The 22,349-nt window shown below is 45.0% G+C and overlaps 2 protein-coding genes across 2 annotated transcripts; one reads left to right on the top strand and one right to left on the bottom strand.

Moving 5' to 3' along the window:
- Positions 1 to 755: 755 nt before the first annotated feature.
- Positions 756 to 2,454, top strand: LOC130875850 (histone H2A.J). Its single transcript, XM_057772120.1, has one exon. It carries the CDS (start codon positions 867 to 869, stop codon positions 1,254 to 1,256), a length of 390 nt encoding a protein of 129 aa, XP_057628103.1. The 5' UTR covers positions 756 to 866; the 3' UTR covers positions 1,257 to 2,454.
- Positions 2,455 to 7,244: 4,790 nt separating this feature from the next.
- On the bottom strand, positions 7,245 to 21,539 carry Wbp11 (WW domain binding protein 11). Its single transcript, XM_057786671.1, has 12 exons — positions 21,409 to 21,539; positions 19,765 to 19,885; positions 19,229 to 19,260; positions 18,154 to 18,247; positions 16,819 to 17,015; positions 15,602 to 15,735; positions 15,207 to 15,406; positions 14,546 to 14,737; positions 11,698 to 11,799; positions 10,466 to 10,759; positions 9,769 to 9,951; positions 7,245 to 8,224 (listed from the first exon to the last, which is right to left on the bottom strand). The coding sequence occupies exons 2-12, from the start codon at positions 19,826 to 19,828 to the stop codon at positions 7,791 to 7,793; spliced, it is 1,926 nt and encodes a 641-aa protein (XP_057642654.1). The 5' UTR covers positions 19,829 to 19,885; positions 21,409 to 21,539; the 3' UTR covers positions 7,245 to 7,790.
- Positions 21,540 to 22,349: the final 810 nt, after the last annotated feature.

Genomic DNA, 22,349 nt, shown 5'->3' with positions numbered 1-22,349 from the left:
GGACGGGATCCTCTATAGCTAACGATGACATTGAACTGCTCCTCCTGTTTGTACCTCCTTAACATTAAGATCACAAGCAGCGCCCCCACCTCACTGTTGACTTTATTTCAGTGAAATCAAATCGTAATTAGAATAGGGAGAGGTTAGATTTGTGATCTTTTAGTTAAACGGCATTTTACTTAACGTTTGACATTACGTCAGTTGTGTAATTGTTTTTAAATGTGGCAAATTGAACTACCTCAGTGAATCAGTGGAAGGCAATTAAATAATTATTAATTAAATAAAAAACACCTTATTTTATTTCAAATGCCACGGGCCTAGAATTTGAATATAAGAACAAGTCGAAGCAGTCTTCCTCCAGCGCTGGGTCTATTTTAGAGTATTCTAAAGTCTTGGTGGAACACTGGTCGACGACCTCCATCTCCAATTTCTGGATTATAGCCGTGTACCAAATGCAAGGCTTTCCGAAATTCCTCTTTTTTCCTTTCCTCTCTCCCTCCCTTCCTATCAGGCCGATCTGGATCTCAGAATAGCTAAAGCTGACCTCAAGCTTCTGGCAATCCTCCTGCCTCGGCTACCCTAGTGCTGGGATTTCAGACAGGGATCATCCATCCATTTTCCTCCCTTTCCTGCAGTCAATTCCAAGGAAAGCATGTTAACTATGTAAATTAGGACTAGGAATTTGCGCTTTTGATTGGGCCGCATCTGGGAAGGCGGGCGCTCTGCTCGGGCGAGCTGATTGGGAGCGGCTCCTGCCCGTCACAGGCGGCAGCGGCTGCAGAGTTCGGCGAGGTAGTTCCGGAGTGGCGCACGGCGTCCCGGAACTGAGCCGGCCGGTGTTTGGAGCTCGGGGCGCGGGGTCGAGCATGTCGGGGCGAGGCAAGCAGGGCGGCAAGGTGCGCGCCAAAGCCAAGTCGCGTTCGTCGCGCGCGGGCCTGCAGTTCCCCGTGGGCCGCGTTCACCGGCTGCTGCGCAAGGGCAACTACGCGGAGCGCGTGGGCGCGGGCGCGCCGGTCTACCTGGCGGCCGTGCTGGAGTACCTGACGGCCGAGATCCTGGAGCTGGCGGGCAACGCGGCGCGCGACAACAAGAAGACGCGCATCATTCCGCGCCACCTGCAGCTGGCCATCCGCAACGACGAGGAGCTCAACAAGCTGCTGGGCCGCGTGACCATCGCGCAGGGCGGCGTCCTGCCCAACATCCAGGCGGTGCTGTTGCCCAAGAAGACGGAGAGCCAGAAGGTGAAGAGCAAGTGAACCCGACGGGGGCAGAGCCCACCGCAGCCCGCAGCCAATAAAGTCGGTGAAAAGCGAGTAATCCGGAGAGCTGTGTAGTCGCGGGACCGACGGGGTGCTGGGTGGGGACGCGTCCCGAGTTTGAGGCCATGTGGGAGCCAGAGGGGACCCAGTGGCAGGGTTGGGAGCTCCTCCTTGCATCACAGTGGGCAGGAGAAACGGAGATGTGCGGGGGAGGCTACTCTGGAATTAACTTTGCCCAACCACCCAGGCCCTCTCAGGGAGGAGTGGTAGGAGAAATGTTTCGAGCTATGCGCAAGAAGTTGCCTCGCTGGCCATATTTAGAAAGGTTGAGCTACTTGGAGAAGACGAGAACGTAGGGACCTTGACAGGTGCTAGTAATTTAAGAGCGGTAGTCTTCTGAGCAAATAGATAGTACGTATTTATGATCTGAATACCAACCGTGTTCACGTTTCTGTAAAATGAAGTAATTTGTGCAATACGGAAGTGAGTCATGAAGTTTGCTCCCTCGACGGTATTGCATAACAGCGGGGCCCTCGGTCTTTACTTAGGTTTAGCAGCCTTTAAAATTCTCTACTCTTGCTGCTCACAGATGGCGCCTGCCATCCCTGCACTTGGGAGTAGAGCGTCATTCGTGGCTAGTGAGTTCGAGGCCATTCCTGACCCACATTACGAATATGCCCCCAAATATATACATACATTTTCCCCTTAAGTTTTATCTTTATATCTTCTCCAGCATTGCCCCTGGAAAGTAGTTTGCTTTTACTTAAAATTAAACCCTGCTTTTAGGGATAACGCTCCTGGAGCCCCGTTTCCCCAGTAGCTCTAGAGCTGTGTAATGGCCCGGTAAGGAGAGGAAGGTCACGTGAGTTAAGAGAGCAAGAGAAACTCACAGGTCTCTGGAAATGCTATTCTTCCCGTGGCCCTTCCATTCCATCCTCAGCAACTCATTCTGCCCACAGAATCCACAAAAACCACCCCAGAGTAGGTTTCATTCGGCTTCATTTTTTTCCTGGGAGTCAGAATCGAAGTCTTCGTCTTCATTTGCGGTGCGTGGCTCATTTCCCCTTGTCCCCTGTGTTGATTGGCTGTCTACACCATCTGCTAGTATCAGGTGGAGAGCCTGAGTGAGGCCAGCTAGGTTGCCACTGTCCTGAAACCCACTTTTCCTCCCTTTTCATGGTTCCCGAAGACAGAAAAAAGGACAAATAAATAATACATTACAAACCGGTGTCTGAGCATGTCTCTGCTGTTGTCAAATGGATACTCTCTTCGTGGTCATCCTAAAAGATCGGGTCACACACTTCTCAGAAAAGAGCACATTGCTCCCTCTGACACCTGAGAACAGACTCCAGGGGCATCGTGGGCAATGTCAGGAAGTAAGCTTTTCAAACTACCTGTGAGGAGGACTGAGATGATTTTAGTACCATATATTAGCATTAGATGCTTACATTGGGAAGTGCCATCTACAAGGACTAAGGGTTTGCCCATGTGACTTAAATTATAGGTAAATGTGAGTAGGGAGGATGTGATCCAATACCTACTCAGCTGTGGGACATCGAGGACAGGAATAGAAGTGTGGCCCCCCTTGTGTAGCTTAGTAACGGGGTGTCTTATATATAAAAACTTAAGGCAACACAAAGCTGTACCCCTGAAGAAAAATAGTCGCTTGTAAATCCTAGGGAGAGGGGAGGATGGGACCTTGAGACCCTGCCCCCACAATCATGAACTGCATAAATCTTGGGGCGAAAGGTGGGGTCTTGAGCCCAACAGTGACAAAGTTGGTGGCTCCTATCTTGATCACAAGTGCTCAGAGTTGACCAGGGCAGGTCCTCTCCTTTGTCATTCCTGGAGGACAGCTTTTCTCAGCGGTAGGGGCATTAAAGACTTGTAGCCAGGTGTGGTTTACAACTCTGACTCCATCACTTGGGAGACTGAGGGAAGATGTGGAGTTCCAGAATAGATAGGACTGCACAGGGAGACTCTCAAAACAGTAAAACTCACTTGTTAGAATTAGTTGTGGGTACATGGTGGCTCATGACCATCTGTAATGATATCTGGCGCCCTCCTCTGGCGTGCGGGCATACATAGAGGCAGAATGCTGTATACATAATAAATCTTGAATTAGTTGTGGGTGATGCCAGTTAGAGCCAATATATATGCAGTCGCCCTTCTCTGTCCATGAGTTCCACATTTACAGACTCAAACGTGTAGCTTTTAAGTGCTAGTTTGACATTTGAGTCTAATTTACTAAAGATAGGAGGAGGTATCTGGGACTTGATTCCCAAAATAAGAGAAAGGTAACCTAGCCCATCTGTCTTATGATTCTACTGGAAGAGCGTTTCCACCCAACCTTTGCGACCACTGCCGCAGAGATACTCAAAATCCTTTCAAATACTTGTGTTCTTCACCATTTCTGATGAGAGTTTTAAATTGGAATGAGCTATTATCAGAAACAACTCTGCAAAATAATACAGCCGGTGGTCCTAGATAATGTTCCTGAGGCTAATTTAAAAGGCCAGTGTATTAGGCACGAGACTGTACAAGGGCCAGTCCATCACTTCTGGTGTGGCTGAGGTCAGACTTGGGCTAGCATACGGTGCTTGGTTTTACTTGCACACTGACACTTCTGTAGAGAAGTGCCGCTTAGTGGGGCACGGTGCAGTGTGACCAAGGTTTGTCCTGTTACCCTACAGGGCTGGTTCTGATCTTTGGATCCCAGAGAACTGGTCTGTTCAGTTTTGGAGTTCTAGAATGAAAAGGTTTACCCCGTGACGCAGTTGTCTAGATGTAAACGCCACATGAGCTTACCCCGTGACTGGAGTGCTAACTGTGAGCTCCACAAAGCCAGTACTGGCAAGAGCAAATGCTACGGTGATTAAGAACTTGAACTTGATAGAATGGGACTTAGGTTCTGGCATAGTTACTTCTCTACCTCTGAGACACCATGACCAAGGCAACTTAAAGAAGAAAGCATTTAATTGGGGGTATGCTTACAGCTTCTGAGGGTGACTCCATAGCCATCATAGTGGGGAACAAGGTCGCAGGCAGGGTGCTGGCTCAGTAGCTGAGAGCTTAAGTCTGATCTACCATCAGGAGGAGGCAGAGAGAGGCTGGGCGTGGCTGGCATGGACTTTTGAGATTTCAAATCCCAAGTGACACACCTCCAAGACCACAGCTAATCCTTCCCAGAAACATTGCTGCCAACTAGACACAATGCATTTAAATATCTGAGACTGTGGAAGACATTGTCATTTGAACCACCAAAAGTCAGAATGCTCCTCGGTTGCCTGGCTTGGAAACACTTATTTCCAGCTCATTTAAAACTATGAAGTGGTTTCTATTTCCTGTGGATTGAAGGGAAGCAGGAAGAATTGAAGGAAGCTCAAGAGAGTGAGGTAGCTAAAGGAAGTGACAAGCCTCAGGAGCCCCTCTTGAAGGTTAAATAAGCTGCATACAGTTGGGGGAGATAGGGAGGCTTGGTCACTTGGACTGGCTTGTCAACTTGACACAGCTAGTGCCATCTGGGAGGAGGAACTGCAATTGAGAAAATGCCTCCATTAGATTGGCCTGTGTGGGCATTTGTTTGCTTACTGGTTGATGTGGAAGGAAGGGCCCCACCCACTGTGAGCAGTGCTAACCCTTTCAGGTCCCTGGAGGAGTATGAAAGACAGCTGAAAGTAAGCCGCCACTCGTCCAGGGCCTCTGCCTCAGCTTCCGGCCTTGAGTTCCTGCCCCGTCTTCCCTTCAAGATGGACAGTGAGCGGTTAAGACAAACCCTTTCTTGCCCAGATTGCTTTTGGTCATGGTGTTTACCAAGGAACAGAAAGCAAACAGGGAACCGGGTGGTTGGTGGCGCACACCTTTAATCCCAGCACTCGGGAGGCAGAGGCAGGCGGATCTCTGTGAGTTCGAGGCCAGCCTGGTCTACAGAGCTAGTTCCAGGACAGGCTCCAAAATCACAGAGAAACCTTGGGGGGGGGGGGGGGGAAGCAAACAGGGTCACCTCAGTAAACCCACTGGTTTGCCAACCTGAAGTGGATGGAGTACTTTCTTTGGTCTGTCTGCTCTTTCTGTCTGGGCTGAATGGAAATTGTGTCTCCATTATTTTCTCCTGCCTATTCCTTTCCCCTTCCTACTCTCTGGTGGCTGGAGTCACCTGGGAGTGCTTTACCTAAACAAACCTGGTCTTTTACTTTAAAAGAAAGAAAAAGAAAGATAGACAGGGAGGGAGGGAGGGAGGGAGGGAGGGAGGGAGGGAGGGAGGGAGGGAAAAGAGAAAGAAAGAAAGAAAGAAAGAAAGAAAGAAAGAAGAAAGAAAGAAAGAAAGAGAAAGAAAAAGAAAGAAAGAAAGAAAGAAAGAAAGAAAGAAAGAAAGAAAGAAAGAAAGAAAGAAAGAAAGAAAAAGAAAGACTATGTCTCCAGGTAAAGTTAATAGTTAGCTCAGTGGGTTTTGAGGAGGATCTGGTAATGTGAATGAGGGCGGTTTCCGACGTGGGGGGATGAGCCTGTGATCCATCTACTCCACAGTGGTGACATATGCAGAGCAAGCTTGTGAAGCCACAGAAGCAATTATGACCACAACAAGAAACCAGATAAGAACTGTTGGTCTTCTCTGCCTTCCCTGCAGATGGAACTGATGGAGTGGTGAGGCTTTATGACTACACTCTTCAGTACAATTAGCAACACATTGGGAGATGTTTTGATAATCAAAAGCTTCCTTACATAGCCATTAACAGAAATCTCTCCCAATTAGAATATTAAAATAACCAGACTCAGACCAAATTCTGGGGCGCAGGTCTATTTATGCAGAAATGTACTTACCATGCTAACTGGATAATGTAATTGTTTCATCCCTGTATTGAAATGACCAAATTCACTGTTGGCTTTTCTTTTTTTTTTTTTTATTATGTATACATTGTATATATGCCTGAAGGCCAGAAGAGGGCGCCAGACCTCTTTACAGATGGTTGTGAGCCACCACGTGGTTGCTGGGAATTGAACTCAGGACCTTTGGAAGAGCAGGCAATGCTCTTAACCGCTGAGCCATCTCTCCAGCCCCCTTGGCTTTTCTTGGTTACACTAAAATCCCAAACCAAATGGACTACTTAGTGCTTTGTCAGGATTTGTCTTCATCTGTCTAACAAAGCCAGACACACCAAGCCTCAGAGAACCTAAAACCCAGAGAACTCAACTCTGGGGAAGCACTAAGCCTTCCTTAGCACAGCACAGTACAAATCATCCCTTTAACGCTGTAGGATTTGCATGAGACGCAGTGGGCACAGCGGAGTGCCTAGCAACACAACGCTCATGTTTGGTGCCCATCTGTGGGAGTCACATGAGCCCTGCCTCAATGTTAGAGTCAACTGGTAGAAACCCCTGCCAAAGTCTTCACCAGAACGGCAACAGTTCCCAAAGTTCTCCTATCTGCTTTCTGTTGCTGTGGTAAAACACATGACCAGGGCAACTTACGATGGAGTGTAATTCGGCTTCCAGTTGCAGAGGGACAGGGACCAGCATGGCGGCAGTAGCAGCAAGCTGAGAGTTTACATCTTGAAACCAAGAACAAAGCACAAAGAACATCTGGAAAGGGGAATCCTAGCCTGCCTCCATGACATACTTCCTTCAACAAAGCCAGACTCCCAACCTTCCCTAAACAGCACCACTAACTGGGGAAAAGAGTGTTTGATGTCAAGAGCCTCTGGAGCCACTCTTACTCAACCACCACAACCATAGCCCTGAGGTTCTCTCGAGCCGTATCTAAGCAAAGTGGAGACATTGTTCACAACTCTGAATTTCTGGGGAGCCAGTATAGTCTTGAAGGAACTCTTCCTATTTATCCCTTTCTATTCAGTTTCTAACAAAATTCATTCTCGCATTCTCGTTCTGCATGGGATACAGCGGTTCCTGAGAACCAATGACTGTAAATGTGTTCTTTGTTTCTGCCCACAACCCAGGAACAATTCACATTACCATCAACACAGAATATATCTTGGTATGGAACATTTTATTTCTCCATGAAACATTCAGAGGTTAGGTCGTGGGAAATAACTTTAATCCGAGAATTGTACATTTTCTTTCCACATATTCTGCTTTGAAATAGGAAATGACATTGTAATCCATTTCACTACAAGTAAAATATTACAAAATATTTACAGAAAAATATTAAAAATAACTCAAACACAAAAGTCAAGATGAAATAAACCTTCTTCCCCCCAGAAATCTCTACTTCAGTGCCCACAGCAGAGGCAAACAAATAACTAAGACCTCTCTGATATAATTCCAAAATGGAGAGGGGAGAAAGGGGCTGAAATGGTGGCGTCAAAGGGAGCGGGTGTCAGCAGCAGAGCTTCCCGTCCTGGACTACATAAAGAAACACCCTGTGCAGGGACAACAGCAAGGCAAGCGCCAGGAGGCCCCGGACTGAAGCTGGAAAACCCGACGGTGGACACTGCTCTTGACTGCGTCTAACAAGAGCCCCTTGTTCCACAGACCGGTGCTCACGGCAGCAGCCTGTCCCGGCACAAGAAGCTGTCACAGCAGCCCCTCCATCTCTTTCATAAAGGCTTCATAAACATCGTCCTTAGTTTGTACTGAGACAGGAACAGAAGGACCAGATCTTGGGGCTGCTTTGGCAACAGGCACAGCAGAGTCATCCTCTGACCTTCTTTGGGGAACAGCAGTAGCCCCCTTATTCTCCCGGCACACTCTCAGTGCAGTGGGCACAAACCGTGTGACCTCTGCCTTGGGATTGGTGATCTGGGGCTTGGCACTGATGGTCGCTGTGGCTTTCTTCTCTATGGTGGCTGCACTTGCATCATCCGCCTTCGGTCGCTGAATGAGGCTGGGTGGGGCACTCAACACCCCTGGGTTGGGCAAGGGAGCTGGCGGGAAAAGCCCAGGGGGGGCAGGTCCGAGAGGAGGCACCAAGGGTGGGCGCATCATGCCGGGACGAGGAGGAGGGATACCTAAATGAAGAGGCAAACAGAATGAGTATAAGAACTAATGGCACTTAATTGCCACTAATGATGTCTGAACATGGGCTGATACTGTTCCTTAAGCAGGTAATTTACAGGAAATACAATAAACTTACAGAACCTGCTATATGAAAGGCATATTTCTGATAGGAAAGAACAAGATACTGTAAAATAATGTTCACCATTAGTCTGTAGCACCACGCTCACAAGCTTTTCTTCCTGCAAATACTACTTATCAGCTGACAAACTGGTTTCAGACATGATTTCCAATCTGGCCGTCCCAGGATGCTCCGGGCTGTCTAGTGTGAGGGTATTAAGGTCAAGTGGGTTGATCCTCCTGCACTAGTTACTTCTAATCACTCCCAGAGTGAACAAGGAACAGTCTTAGTCCTGGCTCGTTAACTGGAAATGGAACGAGAGACTGGAACTATGATCTCATTAGAGTTCACAAACTTCTGACAGTCACGGCATGTACATACCCCACATCAGATTTTTACTTTTTAAATTATTTTTAAATAGCTGGGTGTTGTGACACACATCTTTTTTTTTTTTTTTTTAAATAGTTTATTCTTATTTAATGTGCATTGGGGTTTACCTGCATGTGTCTGTGTGAGGCTGTCAGATCTGGGAGTTATAAACAGTTGTGAGCTGCCATGTGGGTGCTGGGAATTGAACCTGGGTCCTCTGGAAAAGCAGTCAGTGCTTTTAACTGCTGAGCCATCTCTCCAGCCCCCACCGAGTTTTACTTACTTTCTTTTTTTAAAAATTATTGAGTTTATTCAATTTATTTTTACATGTGAGTATTTAGCCTGCATATATAAGTGTGCACCACATGAATGCTTGGTGCCTGTGGAGGTCAGAAGATGGTATCAGATCCCCTGGAAGTGGAGTTGTAGACAGCTGTGAACCACCATGTCGGGGCTGGGACTCGAACCTAGGACCTCTGGAAGAGCAGCCAGTGATCTTAACCACTAAACCACCTCCCCAGTCCCGGATTTTTACTTTCTTCTCAAGCTATTGAATATTAATATTGAATATTAAGTAGCAAACCACACCAAATCCAAACTGCTAGCTACCTAAACTCAGTTACTCTACCTAGCACCAAGAGAAAGAAAAAGCCTCAGCTGTTGTGTTTTAAAAGAAATCTTCAGGATTGAAGTACAACATTCAGTGCAGTAAAGCAGAATGTGGTCATACTACAAGCCCACAATGAAATCTCTATGTCTAAGCTGGACAATGAGTAAAGAGGAAGGAACCTCCCTTGTGATTTGAGCTTGAAGATGGTAATTTTGGAGACCCATGATGTACAACTCTAGCTGTACTCAGCAAAACTTCTCAGACAGAGAACCTCTGCAAAGTGTTCATTTGCTTGGGGAAGTCCCAAGTGATGAGTGGGAAAAAAATTGTAAATGCCCACTGGAGAACACACACCCATGTGACCCACTGGAAGATGCCCTCAAAGTCCCTCAGGTGCCAGTGCACCCCTGAGCACAAAGGACAGGGCTAGCTTCCGCTATAGAAACCGGAAACTTTACCTGGAGGTGCAGGAGGAGGTAGCCTTGGTGGGGGTCCTCGAGGAGGGGGTCCAGGGGGAAGACCTGGAGGTGGACCTGGGGGAGGGCCAGGAGGTCGACCTGGTGGTGGTCCTGGAGGTAAAAGTCGTGGTAAAGGCCCTCGGATTCCTGGCATTCCAGGTGGTCTCAGGAATGGAGGAGCCCCTGAAAGGAGAAAACAATGTCAAACAAATAATGTTGGGGAATAAAAGCAACTCAAATAATTATTTTATTCAGAAGTTAGATCACTTTATAAACACAAAAGAAATATTACATAAAATTCATTCAAGTGTTTGAGCACTAGAAAAGGGCATCACATTTGTCACAGATCTATCCACTTAGGTCACCTCTACTGCATGAGATAGCAATCATTGAGACCAATGTGGAACTGGGATAGTCTACCGCTTTAAGGGAGTAAAGGAAGAACAATTATGTTCACGCATTCAGCTTACATAATCAGAAACAAAAGACCCTAAAAAAGCTTTGGACAACGAGAGGCAACCGTCAGAACTCTAAGCTACCAGCAATGCTCACACAACACAACACAACACTTTTCATTCTCTTTCTGAGCGTCCTTGATGGCTTAGAGAGTGTAACCAGGAGCAAACAGAAGACACCAGTACTGCTGACACACGGCAGTCTGGGCGAATGATTTCATTCCCTATTGTGGGGAGCTTACCTGGAGGTGGCCCAGGAGGGAGGCCTGTAGGTGGCCCAGGAGGCCGTAAGGGTGGGGCAGGCGGTGGTCCAAGAGGCGGTGGTCCCGGCATGGGAGGTGCTTGTATCTGGGAAGGAGGGACAGACTGCGGAGGAGCCTGCTGCTGTGAAGGGGCAGCAGATGTGCCATCCGAGTGGGAGTCCTCTTTATGCTGCTTTTGTGATTGCTTCTCCGCTTCAGAATCCTCAGAGTCGTCGTCATCATCATCCTCGGAAAACTCCTCCACTTCCCGTCCTTCCTCAGGGATCTCCTGACCTGAATGAAAATTGTAAAACAGGTAAACAGAGGTGACTTGTGTTGTGGGATAATCTTTTTGTAGACCATGAAGATGTGTCACTTGGATTGGTTTAATAAAAAGCTGAATTAACAGCTAGGCAGAGAGGACGCCAGTCACAGAGGAAGCAAAACATGCAGGAGGAAAGCTAACAGCCAGAGCCACATGGCAGGACATAGATGAGTAGAAATACGTTAATTTAAGTTGTAACAGCTAGTTAAAAATAAGCCTAAGCTAACGGCTAAGTTTTCATAATTAACAATATGTCTCTGTGTCATGATTTGGGAGCTGGATGGTGGGACAGAGAAAGACTAACTATAGACTTGTACTTTATGGCTTGGAGAACAGCGACTAAACACACTATAACTGGGTGTGGTGGTGCATATCCTTGATTCCAGCACTTAAGAGGCAGGGGCAGGCTGATCTCTGACTTTATGGTCAGCTTGGATACAGAGTGAGTTCCAGGATGACCAGGGCTGTCTCCCCAAACTAAATGAGTAAATACATTGTTTAAATACACAATACAAATAGTATTCTGTTCCTCCGTAACGAGTGCAGCAGCATGAGCCCAAGCTGTCAGAACGAGACAGATCTGGAATTAAATGTTATTCAGGGCTGGCAAGATGGTTTGCCACTGAACCTGACATTCAGAACTCAATCTGTGGACTCATTGGTAGCTGCAGAGACTCCCACAAGCTGCCCTCCAACCTCCATGTAGCACACATGTGGCACCCGGAACTAGTCGTCTCCACAGCTTACTGGCAGTGAAGCTCTGGGCAGACTACCAAACGGCTGCACACCTTCAGTTTGATAGAATACAGAGCATGACTTACTTCGGAGCTGCTGACTATACATGGAGGAATGTATGCTAAGCAAGTGGCACAGAGAACGCTAGAGAACATTCACCCTTGATGCTCACCTGCCATACGAAGCATCATGGCTTGAAGAGGAGTCAGCTCCTTCATGTTCTTCTTCTTCTTCCTTGATTTTCCAGGCATATCAGCAAATCGGACACTCAGACCTGAACGGTCAAGGAAGGAAATGAAATTAACAAGAATCATCAAAATTCAGTAAAAATGTTCACTACAATGCAGACACTACAAATAGTAAGACTGACTATAACCCATGACAGAAAAGAAATGCAGAGAAACATATTAAAGATAATCAATGCTGTGCTAATTGGTGGCATACATACTAAGGTGATTTAAAACTTAACAGATTTTGAAATTGTCAGGACACTTAAAAAATGTATTTATAAACTGAATTAGCCAATGCAATTTTAAGCCCAAAACGGAAACTAAAACAGTAAAGATATGTCTTAAAACAACAATTTTCGCTGGGTAGTGGTGGCACACACCTTTAATCCCAGCACTCAGGAGGCAGAAGCAGGTGGATCTCTGTGAGTTCGAGGCCAACCTGCTTACAAGATCTAGTTCCAGGACAGGTTCCAAAGCTACAGAGAAACCCTGTCGTGAAAAACCAAAACCAAAACAAAACAAACCAAAACAAAACCAAAAAACCCAAAAACAAAACAAAAACAGTTTTCTTTGGCAAATCAGTCAAACATTAAGCCACAAGAAAGACAAACGCTGTCCAACTCATGAAAGCGCCATCCCACTAACCTAAGTCTACCTTATTAAACAACATAGACTATAAGGTGCACCAGAAGGGCAAGGTGGTTCAGCACTAGAAAATTAGCAATGTAATGGATGAAAATAGGCCACCTAAAAGGTATGGAAAATCTTAGTAATAACCTATCAGGAGCTTAAAAATTATTATTACTCCTTAACACCACCAGTCCCAACACAACGTAAACTAGAAATAGAAAGACTTCGCACCCCGATAGACTTCCGACTGAACACTGTCAAACATTACACTTTTTACGTGAGACGAGTTTTAGTTTCTGGGCAGTTTTGCTGCCCAGAAAAAATGGCTTGAATATGGTAAAAGCAATAAATGTTAGACAAAAAACTAGAGAGCTGAGACAGCCATTTGAGGAACATACTAAATATACAAGAAAACCAGGCTGGTGGCACCTGTCTTAATTGCAGTGCTCAGCAGTTCAGTGAGTCTGAGGCCAGTTTGGTCTACACAGTGAGTTCTTATGCAAGCCAGCTACAGTGAGACCCTGTTCCGACAATCCACCCCGCCCACCACCACCCCGGCCAATAAAAACCCATCAATAATAGCTGGCAGCAGCAGAAGAGACTATGTAGCCTTGCAGTGAAACACAGCCCACGGGGCTCTAGTGCCCCTTTCCTTTCTAAGACCAGTTTCTACTCCATCTATAATTTTATGTATGTCAGGTTCATTCTATCACCATTTGTGATAGAATTTTTGATAGCAATCATGATTAAGAAACATTAGAAAAAATCAAAAAACACTATGGCTCAATGGTTAAGAGCACTTACGCAATACTGAGGAGCCTGGAAAATTCAGTTCTAAGAGCTCTAATGTCATCTTCTGACGTCCATGAGCACTCTGACAGGCTCGTTTGCACACCCATGTGCAGGTAGGTATGTGTTTACATGTACACACACACACACACACTCTCTTTCTCAGTCACTCACTCTTTAAAATGAAAAAAGCTAGGATGAGCACTTGTTGTATTTATAAATACAAATATAATACACAGACACTACACTGCAGATCACATCAACAGTCCCCAAAGAAGCTCCCAGCTCCTGGGGTTTCACAGAGCTGGTGTGCTCTTTTGAACTGCTTGGTACCTAAAACACAATGCTTAAAATTTTGACAAAATATAACACTGTATAAAACTGGGGACACAGGAAAACAGAACGTAATTAGCATCCACCCATCAAAGTCCTAGGTTTACTCCCAAGCACCATACACACACAAAAACCAAACCAAACCAAACCAAGAAAAAACCCAAACCCTTTTGAAAGATGCTCATAGTTTATGCACAGAAAATAGTTATTCTATTATACATGCAGTATTTGCTAAATTAGGTGCTTTTCTCAACGAAGACAAAACACCAAGGATAATGAATAAACATTTTAAAAGAAACCATAGGCCTGAGATGCTAAATTACAGATACACCTGAATTGCACCTGGTGAATAGATCACACCATTAACAGAAAATCTAAAAAGCTTCCAGTGCAGATATTTAAATAAGCTAACTTAAAACATGGTTACTCTCCTACAGCATGTTCATTTCCTACAACATGTTTGTGATAGTACGTGCTAGCAACTTCATGTTGCTAAATACGTGTATTTTGTGGACTTTCATGTATGTACTTTTCCTCTTAAACTATGTGTACATTTCCTCACAAATATCTCTTCAGAATAATGCATCAAAACTTTTCAAACTATCAGGACAAATGGCCAGGTATGGGGGCTGATATAACATCGGAGGGTGAAGCAGGAGGATCACCATGAGTTTGAACCAGCTTAAATAACAGTGACACTTGTCGCAAAACCAAACCAAACCAAACTGGGATTAAAAGCTGGTCCTGATTGGCTCTCAGGAGATAAAGGCACTTGTCATCAAGTCAAACTACCTGAGTTGAATTTCCAGGACAGAGCAGATTGAGAGAACCAACTGTGACCTCCACATATGTGCCCTGGAATGCACGTGCCTCATGGGTGCACACAAACACAGAAATATACAAATAAATGTAACAGCAATAATAAACCACATAGATACCACCTCAAATTAAAAAAACAGAAAAGCGTGCTATGACTTTGATTCTGCATTTGGGCTGAGCCGTGTTCTAGTCTCACGTTGCACGTCAGCCTGCACGTACCTGACTTCTTCTCCTCAGGGTTGTCTCGCTCACTGTCATCACGGTGCCCGAAATCATCCCCCTCACTCTCTGCATCAGATCTGTCGGTGTCACTATCGTCAGTGCTGTCATCGTGCTTATCCTGATCCATGTCCTCAGGATAGCCATCGTCTTCACTGGTGCTGGACACGTCATCGTCATGACCTCGCTGAGCTGATGACGGAAAGAGAACAAGGAACAAGTCATCTGGTTGGCTTTTCCAGTACCCAGGAAGACAAAATGATGCTATTTTAACTCAATATAACATGAAATGTCAGCTACCACGTACTATGATATTTTTCAGTGGGTACTTGTTTAAAATCCTTTTTTGTTTTCCTGTAAGAAACTCGCTGTATTCTACAATTATGTGTACAGTCACATGCACAATCCGTAATTCTGGTCAGCTGACAACACAACTAGCAAGAGCTAGCTCTTCAGGTCTTAAGGGATGTATAGTGACATCTCCATGTAAGCAAGGTGCTCTCATCAGGCAGATCTGATGAATTATCCATGGGGATACACAGCAGTAAACACATGGTATCCTCACTTATTTCCCATGTTCTACTTGTGGCGAATATGTTAAGTATGGCCAACATGAAAACAATACTGAGGACACAAAAGTAAAAACCCCATCCCTTCATACCAAGTTCTGGACTATACAACATGTCTTCATCTCGTCTACGTGGGGGAAGATCTAGAGCAAAACCCACTTTACGGCCATACATCTGCATAACTTGAGGAGGAGGTGGGCCAGGTGGAGGGCCCGGTGGCTTTCTGCCAGGGGGCAAACGTGGGACACCATGTCCGAGGAGCGGAAGAATAGAAACTGCCCGAGTTGGAGGCCTGTAAAGAGAACTTGACTGTGTTATCTCCATCTACAGCGGTAGTGAGACTGTTTAATTCTCCTCACAAGTCCAAGACTCTCCCCGCCCCATCTACCAGCATCTCATACTAATTACACCCACACCACCTTAAAAGTCTCACTGTACTCGCTGTGGCACCTCACAGTCAAACACTGCAGCTGATGGGCTTCCTTACCCATAAGCCGAGGTTTTCTTAAGGATGGAGGGTGGCTGGGCACCAGGAAGTGGGATGTCCTGGATCAAGATGTTGGATGGAGCATGCGGCATGTCGGGCAAAGGGATGCTCTCGACTTCCACATGCTGAGCATTCTGCAACACAGAAACCCAGTGGTACGGACCAAGTCAAACAGCCCCAAGAACCGCGAGTCCTCTGAATTTGTTTTCCAACTAACACAAATATCATGGAAAATAGCTGAACGCCTCAAGTCAAAACTACTGAAGGATTGAAAGAAATCTTGCTGTAGGAATTCCTGCAGCCAGTAGCCACTTGGGCGGGCCTCATATACTATACATGCTGATGTAAAGTGTGCGTGTGTCCACTCTCTCTTTCGGCTGTGGCAGCTGGTTGTTGTTCCCTTTTCGAGCAGAGCATTTGCTCTTGTGATCTGTGAGTCTATCCCTAAATAAATAACCCTCTATTGTATTCGATTCTAAACTACTGTGGGATTTCTTTTAAGCGTCCTTCTTCAAAATCTATCATTTCTTTTTCAAGAACCCAAATATAGCATATCCTTTCTTTTATAATCTCTATAACCAGCTGATTTTTTGGTTTTAAAAAAACCCAACCTTTGGACAGTAACACGCATCTATTAACAGAGAGTATATATTGTCTCTAAAATCCATCTGCCTTTCTTGGGATTTTGTCCTGTGCTATTGGAAACATGCCATCTACTTTACAAAAACCATTCCATTTGGGTGTTTGATTTTCTATCCCAATAAAGGGAAATTTACAATAAACTGTAAAAGCTTACACAATTGGTGATATCCCACCCTTCCTCAATTAATTTCTGACACCTCATGGTCAGCCAGGGTTAATAGACCTGTTTTTGCCCACTTTGGAAGTATATACACATGGAGCAGTAACTGAAAGAAGCAACATGACGAGGCTGGGGCCTCATCCACCCTCTTTCACAGACAGTCTAGAACCTCAGGCAAGGATTAAAGGTATGCACCACCATGCCTGACTCACTGTTACTAATTTTTATCATGTGTTGTTTCTCTTTATCATCAATAGATTTACTGTTACATATAATTTATCTAAATTTGCTAGAGAACAAGGTGGACACTTAACTTTAAAAACTGCAAAAAAGAAGAGACCGAGAATGATCAACGCTCCGTTAACTTCAAGAGCAAACTACAACCCATTTTGGTCCTCTCTCAAGAGTAGCTTACCTTAACAGCATCAAAATATTGGCTCAGCTGAGCCCTCTTCTGTTCATATTCTACTTCTAACTTTCTCAATTCTTTGTAAATATCTGGATTTTCTTTTTCATAAAGTCGTAGAATTCGCTCAAAGGTTTCCCGCAGCTTTTTACGCTTGTCTTTCAGTACTTTCTCATTTAACTGTGGCTGTTGCACTGGGTTAAACTCTGGGAGAAAAGTAGATTATAGAATTGAAAAATTAAAAACAAAGAGCTACTTCAACAACAACCTCCTTATAACAAACTAGATTTAAATTCCACCATTTCATTTTGGAGTCCTCTGTGCTAAGAGGGACAGACCCCCAGTCCTGCCAATCCCATCCTCCTCCGCAGACTCACAAACTAGCACGCAGTCACCCGAGCTGCATGACAGTCCTCTCTGGAACTGGGAATGAAAGAGCGGCTTTCCCACTCTCTGCTGCGATGCTATGGCCGTGTGGCCCAGCTACCCTCACTGCACACACCGTCCACTTCTACCCCAGGCGCTGTTCACTACTGTTGTGCTGGAGCAGAGCAGACACAGACAGTCCTCAGACTTCTGTGCTTCCTCCTGGAGGCAGCTTTATAGGGATATCTCAATTATGGAAGCCAACGTACACCTTTCCATTTTAATTAGTTTAGATTTTTATAAATGGAACTAGGGCCCCCGATGATTAGAATTTTTTTCCTTTTTTTTTTTTTTTTTGGGGTTTTTCGGTTTTTCGAGACAGGGTTTCTCTGTGGTTTTGAGCCTGTCCTGGAACTAGCTCTGGTAGACCAGGCTGGTCTCGAACTCACAGAGATCCGCATGCCTCTGCCTCCCAAGTGCTGGGATTAAAGGCGTGCACCACCACCGCCCGGCTTCCTTTTTCTTGAAGTACCAGTTGAATTAAATTCTTTTCCTAAAACCTCCTATAACTTGAAGATTTACTCACATCTAGAAGATATATTACTGCAACGTTCCTAGCGACTAAGAATTTGTCTTTTCTTACTCTACTTACAATGGCAAAGGGAAAATATAATTAAATTTGAACAATTATAAAGTGAGCTGGCAGACTAGGCCTTTGTTACCTAATAACAGTAATTAATTCCAACTGAACGATGGCTTCTTTCTTCAGGATATATGATCTCCAGCTAGAAATAGATCTTATCTTTTCACTTTATTTCCATAACATTAAAACAAAACATGGTATCCGGTGCTATCGGGTTGCTCTGTTTCCTCAGGCCTACGCTGCTTGCTGCTATGTACAGCATACTATCACACTTGCTGCTACGTACAGCATACTATCACACTTGCTATTAATCTGGCCTTTCCATACACTCTTACCCATCTCATCCAATTTCTCCATGTCCCGGATAATCTGCTTGGGATCTTTCATCTTCAGAACCGCAGCTCGGACCATCATGCGCTGTTTTTTGTTCTTAGGGAAACAAAAGAGAAAACTAGTGAGAGGCTGGATGCTCGGGACATCTTTTACTTCAATTAGCCTCAAGAATCTGAGAATAATTTCACATTTCCCTTGGTTTCTAATCACGTGTTTAAACCACCAGAAACAGCTATGAGATTTCATGTTCTCAACAATGTTTAGACTTTACCAAAAAGATCTGCCTTTTTAGGAAGTAATTCCATCAACCCAATTAGGCAGCAACTACTAAAAGAAAATCTTATTTAAAAACAAAAAACAAGAGTTGCAATTAAATTAAAAAAAAATAGTATGCTGGACAGGGAAGTTTTTGAAAGATTCAAGACTAAAGAATAAAACACAGGCATATTAGAGATTATAAAAGCCCCTCAATGCATTGAAGAGTGGTTTCAAATGTTTACTCCTTTAAGTACTCTGTCAAACTCAATAGCTAACAAGATACAAAAGATTTCCAGCAACATTATTATTGGCATTCATTCAATAGCTTAATTTAACAAAGCAGCTACATTTTGATAAGTAGCAAAAATAATTTCTTTCTGAAGACACGGTCTGATGTAGCAGGCTGGCCTTGAACTCCTGATACTCTTGACTATGATCTCCACATTCCAAGTGCTGGGATTTCAGGCACGAACTACTACACTCATTTAAGAATTATTCTCAAAAGGCATTTTAAAATTTCATTTTTTATGAGTATGTGTTACGTGCATGCATGGGCATGTGTTTATGGGTTCTTGTGGAGATCAGAACAGATGGTTGTGAGCCACCCAACACTGATGCCAGGAATGAACTCAGAGCCTCTGCGAAAGCACTATGTGCCACTCAACACCAAGCCATCACCCCAGCCCCAAAGCACTGTTTTAAACAGTCAATTGTCTTTTTTTTTATTAGAAGTATAAAGCATCTTTCCTGGCATATAATTTGAAATATTATTTCATTCAAAAATCTCACTTAATACACAGAGTTCATCTAAATTTGTACCTTTTTCAGTTCTCTTTTCCGGGCTTCCTTTCCTAAAGAGAGGGGAAGAGACCATGTAACGCACATCTTCAGTATCAGCATTTACTACCCATACGACAACACACACACACACACACACTTCTCCTGAGGCTTCCCTATGTAACATGGGCTATCCGACAACAGCAGAGGCTCCGACCTGTCGACAGCTGTAGCACCTCTAACCCTCACACCCCTAATGCCAAAATGTGTGTTTTCACAGATAACTGAACCACAAGGAGAAAGAGATTCTCAAATACCAAACGATCACTTAAAAACTCATGTTTAAAACCTCCAATACAAAAGACAAGCCGATTTCATCTTGCAAATCAACCAAGTTCAACAAAGAAACATGGTTTTAACTGGCTTACATTCTCAACAATTTAGTCATGTGAATTAATTTTAATAAGAATTCAACATGACCTTACCCAACTCACTCCTACCAATGCTTAAGCCACAGTGAAATATTCTCTGCAGTTTTTAACTCTTCTACTTCGTCATTCCACACTAATGGCACTTACGAGCTTGGTCTGTGGGGTTCATAAACTTCCCACTCTTGGTGGAGGATGTTGATCTCCGTCCCATGTTGACAATTTATATGATTTACTTCTTCATTAAAAAAAAAAAACAACAACAAAACACCTGCAATTAAAAAAAAAGAACGATTTCAGTTTTCCTGTATGTTTAAAATGTCTTCCTTTTTTAGAATTTTCATCAATTTCTGGAAATATCCCTTTGATTATTGACTTTCTAAGAACCTGCTCTTTGATTCTGAATGTATTATATAGCTTTACCTTTGCTGACCACAGAAAATTTAACATCTGTATTAGTCAAGGCAATGAGATATTAACTCACTATTTAACACTTTGCTATGCATTATATAGCAGTCAGCTGAAAAAATCAACTAAGGAGCTTGCACTTGGATGTGGACTGGTCCATAAGAGACTATCTCAAAACAAAACAAAACTAACTAGAAAATGTCCTACCAATGGATACAAACCCCAGTATAAGAAGTCATTAGTCCTTTCATACATCCCCCCTTTAAACAGGGCGAAATCAAACACAAGTAGGGATAATGGATCTGGGTGGTGATTTATCTGTTTTAAGGTAACTAAAAGTGGTAGTCACTGTAGGAAAATATTTTCAAGGCTTTTATTTGTATCAATCCTCCTTCCACTAAAAATGAATGAATGTTAACTTTCAAAACTTAACCTTTCCAATAATAAAAAGTAACAAATGTTTCCCGTTGAAGCTATGTGACATCTGGCTAGGGGTACCTTCTTGTTGCTCCCCTTTGCACACTAAACAAATCTACTTTCTTTCTTTAAAAGGCACCTTTAAAGGTAAGGAATGAGGACATCCTAAAATGAACTTAACAGATCCACAATTGTAACTCCTCTGGTTCCTTTAAGACCGTGTAGGCTTCAGTTAATGCTTCTTTCGTGAAGTCACCAAGTGCCCAGCTCCCTGCTACTTTCTAGATGGTTCAGAACCGTTCGGGGGCGATTATTTCCTCAGAAAATGTTTCGTTATCAGAAAACAGGAGGGGCAGGATGATAGGAGGAAGAAAAGAGAAGGGTACTGATTATAGAGAATTAGAAAAAAAAAACACGGATACAAGCTTTGATATTTTTGATCGTCTTTAGTGTTCCCCTTTTTGAAGTAGCCTCAGGTTCACGTTCTGACCTTTTTTCCCCCTCCCACAACTGAAAACACAAGAGCCACGAGTCACTGAGAATTTTTACAAGGCTATATGCCTTCGTCTACAAAAGCGACTCTCCTAAAAACAGAAGCATCGGGGAGAGATCGGGTCAAAAGACAGGGGAGACCCGGAGAGCACACGCGCCGCGGGACCCCTCCAGGTCCACCGCCGAGGCCTCAACCGCAACTGCCGGCACCATAGCGACGGTTGACACCGACCAACCCGAGTGGCCGGACGTCAACCCAGGCCGCTGGCCGACGCGCTCAGGAAGCGGATCTAACGGGCCGGGTCCGTCGGACACCGCGCCACGCCGGCCGGGCCCCGGAGCCCTCCAGCCCGCAGTTCCCGCGACCCCGGCCGGGCGGAGGAAAAGCGCGGCCCCCGGGCCCGATGTCTCCGAGGCGGCCGCGCAGGCCCCGGAGAGAGTCGCGGGCGACGGAGCACTGCGACCGCGCACACTCACGCGACTGCGGGGCTCCCGGATCGGCGAGGCCGGGGAGCAGGCGGTCCCAGCCTACTTTCTGCAGTCGGGGCCTTCACCTCTGCCTCTCGGTCAACCACCCAGACCCCGCCATCTTGAAACCTCGCGCCCCTCCGCCATCCTTACGTCACTTCCTGAACGCGCGGCCGACGCTCTCACCGCGTTGCTGAGGCCCGGGATCATAGAGAGGACACTACGACGTCAGGGCCAGAGTTGCTTCCGCTGCAATCCAACATCCGATTGGATCGCTGCCGGCCAAGAACCCGCCTCATTCCGAAGCATTGTGGATTGACACTGATATAGTCCAATAAAAATGAAAAGAAGAAGCTGTTATTTGATTGGTGAATTTTTTTTCTCTCTCGGACTTCTGACGTATTTCCGGAGGCTCCTTCTGTTGAGATGTCAGGTGCCGGTGCCCCCGCTGGTGGAGCCGAGTGTTGGTTTTGTCCCTCGTGTTGGGTGTAAATGGATGAAAACAAGCTCCCGAGTAACACTGGGCACCGACTCGGCGAACACCAGCCCTTTGGTGCCTGGCGCTCCTAGAAATTCAGTAGTGGCTCATAAATACCCAGAACGCGTGGAACTGAAAAAAAAAAAAAAAATTTCCTCGCGAGACTCACTATAGATAAACTACACGAAAAAAAAAAATATATATATATATTTTGGTTTTTCGAGACAGGGTTTCTCTGTGGTTTTTGGAGCCTGTCCTGGAACTAGCTCTTGTAGACCAGGCTGGCCTCGAACTCACAGAGATCCGCCTGCCTCTGCCTCCCAAGTGCTGGGATTAAAGGCGTGCGCCACCACCGCCCGGCGGAAAAAAAAATATTTTTAAAGAGAATCATAATGCATGCTTTAGATTTTACAGAGGAGAAGTTGGTACGTAACACTCCCATCCCTACTGGTCTTTCCATCAGCCCAAAGTC

This window comes from Chionomys nivalis, chromosome 1 (assembly GCF_950005125.1).
Source record: "Chionomys nivalis chromosome 1, mChiNiv1.1, whole genome shotgun sequence".
Classification (NCBI taxonomy): Eukaryota; Metazoa; Chordata; class Mammalia; order Rodentia; family Cricetidae; genus Chionomys; species Chionomys nivalis.
The sequence above is the reverse complement of the archived record's forward strand: the minus strand, read 5'-3'. Positions and strand labels throughout refer to the sequence as shown.

What these genes read in the sequence shown, in the direction of transcription:
- Wbp11 (XM_057786671.1), bottom strand. Translation starts at nt 19,828, where the DNA reads ATGGGACGGAGATCAACATCCTCCACCAAGAGTGGGAAGTTTATGAAC. An exon ending in CCCTGAGGAGAAGAAGTCAG is followed by an intron (nt 11,800 to 14,545) that starts GTACGTGCAGGC and finishes TTGACCGTTCAG; the next exon opens with GTCTGAGTGTCCGATTTGCT. An exon ending in CCCTCCTGGGCCACCTCCAG is followed by an intron (nt 9,952 to 10,465) that starts GTAAGCTCCCCA and finishes TTCTCCTTTCAG; the next exon opens with GGGCTCCTCCATTCCTGAGA.
- LOC130875850 (XM_057772120.1), top strand. Translation starts at nt 867, where the DNA reads ATGTCGGGGCGAGGCAAGCAGGGCGGCAAGGTGCGCGCCAAAGCCAAG.